This window comes from Arachis stenosperma, chromosome 3 (genome assembly GCF_014773155.1).
Source record: "Arachis stenosperma cultivar V10309 chromosome 3, arast.V10309.gnm1.PFL2, whole genome shotgun sequence".
In the NCBI taxonomy this organism is placed as follows: Eukaryota; Viridiplantae; Streptophyta; class Magnoliopsida; order Fabales; family Fabaceae; genus Arachis; species Arachis stenosperma.
In genome coordinates, this window is record NC_080379.1 from 147,422,232 (window position 1) to 147,426,895 (window position 4,664).

Genomic DNA, 4,664 nt, shown 5'->3' on the forward strand with positions numbered 1-4,664 from the left:
GAACTTGTCCATCAACTTCATGAGTGGCTAAGGCTGACGAAGCTGTCAGATGGTAAAGAGGATATTATGGTTTGGAAGTTTGATAGCAAAGGGGTATTTTCTACCAAGTCTGTTGTGTAGGTCATACAATTGGAGACTCTGTCGGATGAGATAACGAGTTACAGTTTCACAAGTTCAGTTTGGAGAGGAGTGGTACCACCGAGAATTGAGCTTTTTGGGTGGTTTGTGCTTATTGGTAGAGTGAATACTAAGGAGAGATTGAGTAGACTAGGTGTTATTAGACTCAATGATAATCTATGTGTCCTATGTCAGAAGGAGATAGAGTCGGTGGAACATTTATTCCTACACTGTGAGCTAACATGGCAGGTGTGGTGCAGTTGGTTGAGGTCTCTTGGGGAGGTGTGGCCTATTCCTGGAACCATTAGGGAACTATTTGAGCGGTGGACCGGTATGCATAAGCGAAAACAAGATCAGAAGAAATGGCTGCCAGGATTTTTTGCAGTTATTTGGAACATTTGGGTGAAACGCAATGCTAGGATTTTTCAGAATCAGGAAACAGGTGTGGAGTTCGTAATAAGGAAGACGATGCTGAGTTACAACGAATGGACCGTGAGTGATCCATTTGGTGGTTGATGGCGTTGTCGACTTGTCGGAAGATAAAGGTTTTATGTTTTTATGAATACTTGTAGTTTCTTTCGTTGCTCCACATTAGTGTGTTGAGCTTATTTTGATTCAAAAAAAAATTTTGTTATCTTTGATTTAATTAAAAAAATTCTCTAAGATATGGCTGGAGAGTACACATGGAATAGGAAGAATAACGAGAGATGCATTGTGTTGTTCAGATCCATTAGGGCGTATATACATACAGATTGAATAATGCTTTTCACAAGGCACTAAAGTCAACAATATCAAATTTTATTTAATTCTAATACACATAGAATGGGAAAAATAACAGAGATGTGTTGTGTTGTTCTGATACATTGTGATGTATATACATGCAGATTGAATAATGATTTTCACAAAGACACTAAAAGCCAACAATATCAAATTTTATCTAATCCTGACTTATACGTTTAATTATTAAATTTTTTAAAATTTTATTGAGTCTAAAATTTCATATTTGATAGTATAGTCTTTACTAATCTATTAATGATAAAAAAATTACTAATTTAGTTTTTCAAATATGATTTAAAATATATTTTATAATTTTATTATCTTTGATTTAATTTAAAAATGTCTTGGATGTAGTTAGAGAGTACACATAGAAGGGGAAGAATATCGAGGGATGTGTTGTGTTATTCTGATCCATTGTGACTTATATACATGCAGATTGAATAATACTTTTCACAATAACACTAAAGCCAACAATATCAAATTTTATTTAATCTGACTTATATGTTTAATTATTAGATTTTTAAAAATTTTATTTTAATGTAAAACTTCGTATTTGATAGCATAGTCTTTATTAATCTATTGCTGATGAAAAAAATTTACTTATGTGTTTCTTTTAAATATGATATAAAACATATTTTATAATTTTGTTATCTTTGATTTAATATAAAAAAATTCTCTAAGATGTGGCTAGAGAGTACATATAGAATAGGAAGAATAACGAGAGATGTGTTGTGTTGTTCTAATCTATTAGGGTGTATATACATGCAGATTTTTTTTTGAAAGTATTAAGCTCAACATAATAGGTGGAGCAAAACAAAAAAAGTAAGAGAATACAATCAAACATATAGAAAGTAAGACCACAACACAAAGAAGAACCACCATGTCATTTTCGGCATAGCCATCAACAACTAAAGGGATCCACACATTTCCACTCGTTGGAGCTCATCACGGTCATGTTGATAATCTCTTCAACCCTTTTGCTTGTATTCTGAAAAATTCTTCTAATCCAGATGTTCCAAATCGCACAGAAGTATCTCAATCGCTGCTTCCTATCCTCCTTTCTCCTCGGTTCCTCTGTCCAATATAAGAAATGCTCTTTCATCGAACCCGGAAAGGACCATAGGCGGCCAAACACTGATATTCACGCATTCCACACCTGCCAAGCAAATTCACAGCCAAGAAACAAGTGATGTACATGTTCGATATCTTTATTACATAAAACACATAGATTATCCTCCTGATTTATAATCCCTAACTGACTTAGCCTTTCTTTTGTATTCACCCTACCTATTAAGACAAACTAAGAAAACAGCTCCACTCTTGGTGGAACTAGACCTTTCCAGACAGTCTTAGTGAAGTTGTAGCTGGTAACCTCCTTTGGGAGTAATTTCTCCTACAAAACCTGCACAAATGAGTTAGTTGAAAAAACACATTGTCTATCATATTTTCACACCACTCTATCCTCTCTATTATTTACTAACTTCACAGGTCCCAACTTTTCATGTAATTGGCTCAGAAGCTCTAACTCCCATTGAAATAGTTCTCACCTCTATTGGAAGTTTCAAATCCACTAAAACCCATCCCAAAACCCACAATCCCCTATAACAGATCCACATTGGTTTGAAACAGAGAAAAGTATGGGGAATCGATCCTTCAAAGATCCACAAAGTAACCATACATCCTCCCAAAATCGAGTACGTCGCCCATCTCCAACCTCCATAGACAAGCCTGTAACCATCTTATCCCTTAAACGTTGATTTGTTATTCGTATCTGGCATATATCCTTCCATGGGCCTCCTCTAGTAGGTAACACTTGAGTTGACAGCAGCTCATTAAGGTTCAGATTATGACATGAACATACCACCTTTTTCCACAACGGGTATTCTTTCTTTTGCAAACCGCCACCACCACTTAAACAGTAGTGCTGTGTTTCGAACCATAGCATCTCCAACCTCCAGTCCACCTAGTTTTTTTTTGGTGCCTGCACTACTTCCCATCTTACTAATGCCATTCCAATACTACCATCCTCCTTACTCCACATGAACATTCTCTACAGTGAGATCAATTTCTCAGCAACAACTTTTGGCATCTTAAACAGGCTCAAATAATATACTAGCAGACTATTCAATACTGACTTGATCAACACCAACTTCCCAGCTTTGTTTAGTATTTTTTCTTTCCACAGAGTGAGCTTCTCCTCTACTTTGCCTATTATAGGCTTTCAGGTCTTCACCAACCTCAGATTTACTCCTAAGGATATTCCAAGGTATTTAACTGGAAGTGTATCGCCCTTATAATCCAATAAGCTGCACATACTCTGGACCCAATGCTCGTCACAATTTATTGGTATCAAGCTCGACTTGTAAAAATTAATACTGAGGCCTGACATCAACTCAAAGCATCTCAAAAGACGCTTGTAATTCTTGATAATCTCCTCGTCTGGCGGACAAAACAGAATTGAATCATCAGCAAATTGAAGATGTGACAACTCTATACTATCTCTGCCAACCAACAATGGAGATATACGGCCATTCTTGACTGCTTCTCCAATCATTCGATGTAGCACATCCACAACCAAAACAAATAAGAAAGGAGAAAGCAGGTCACCTTGTCTCAAACCTCTTTCTATCTTGAATGGCTTGGACGGCGAGCCATTTTTCAAAACTGACATAGAAGCTGTGGCCACACACTCCATAACCCACGATCTCCACCTCTGCCTAAACCCCATCTTTTCCAGCACTAAGTCCACAAAACTCCACTTGACTCTATCATATGCTTTTTGAAAGTCTAGCTTGATTATTGCTGCCTCTTTTTTTCTCAATTTAAGCAAGTTTACTGTTTCACACGCAATAAGTGCCCCAGCATGTATCTTCCTTCCCTTTACAAATGCATTCTAAGTCTCCCCTACTAATGTTGGCATAACTGTTCTCATTCTCCTAACTAGCACATTCGATATAACCTTGTATACACACCCAACCATACTAATAGGCCTCAGATCTTTAATCCCCTTCGCACCGATGAACTTCAGCGCCAGCGCCACCCAAGTGATATTGATATCCTTCAGTAACTTGGCTGTCTAAAAAAACCCCAACACTGTTGCCGTGAATTCAGATCCCAACTCTCCCCAACACCTCTTAATGAAATTCATGTTATACCCGTTACACCCTGGTGCCTTTGAGGACTCACAATCCCACACAGCCTCTCTAATCTCCTCAACCGACGGCATCGTCTCCAAACTCACAGAATCCTCCTGATCTATCCTACCCACCAGACCGTCCCTGAAACCCAACCTAGGAGAATGTTCCTGATGATATAATTCTTTATAGAACTCTCTGATAGCAATCTTAATGACCAATGTATCAATCCTATTATTTCGCCTTCTTGCTGAAGCTATATTGTGAAAGTATCTTGTGTTTTTGTCCATATCATTTGCTTGTCTAGATCGAGACATCTGTTTTCAGTGGACCTCCTCTCTCACATACCACCTCTCACAACAAGTAACGAACGCCTTTCTTTTAGCCTCCATTGTTTCATCATACACTCCATTGCTAACTATGTCATCAATTCTCTTCATTTCTTCCTTAAACTTTGTAATCTTCTTATCCATCTCACCAAAATTGGTTTTATGCCATCTCCCCAACGAAATTGTCAGAGCCTTCAATTTTTCTATGAACTGTAACTCCCCCAATCCTCTCCACTCCTCCTTAACCATTCTAAGAAAGTCTTCATGTGTAAACCAGGAATCTAGACTTCAGAATGGCCTTGGACCT

General features: G+C 37.6%; 1 protein-coding gene across 1 annotated transcript; it reads right to left on the minus strand.

Annotated features, from left to right (window-relative positions):
* Nucleotides 1-1,943: 1,943 nt before the first annotated feature.
* Nucleotides 1,944-3,622, minus strand: LOC130966866 (uncharacterized). Its single transcript, XM_057891688.1, has 4 exons — nt 3,132-3,622; nt 2,442-2,493; nt 2,230-2,287; nt 1,944-2,050 (listed from the first exon to the last, which is right to left on the minus strand). The coding sequence occupies exons 1-4, from the start codon at nt 3,620-3,622 to the stop codon at nt 1,944-1,946; spliced, it is 708 nt and encodes a 235-aa protein (XP_057747671.1).
* Nucleotides 3,623-4,664: the final 1,042 nt, after the last annotated feature.

Bases quoted from the DNA above. Each gene is read 5' to 3' on its own strand.
- LOC130966866 (XM_057891688.1), bottom strand. From the start codon at position 3,622: ATGGGGTTTAGGCAGAGGTGGAGATCGTGGGTTATGGAGTGTGTGGCC. The intron at 2,494-3,131 runs GTTGGTGAAGAC...GATCTGTTATAG, and splicing joins TCCTTAGGAGTAAATCTGAG to GGGATTGTGGGTTTTGGGAT. The intron at 2,051-2,229 runs GTCTAGTTCCAC...TTTGCTTGGCAG, and splicing joins CACTAAGACTGTCTGGAAAG to GTGTGGAATGCGTGAATATC.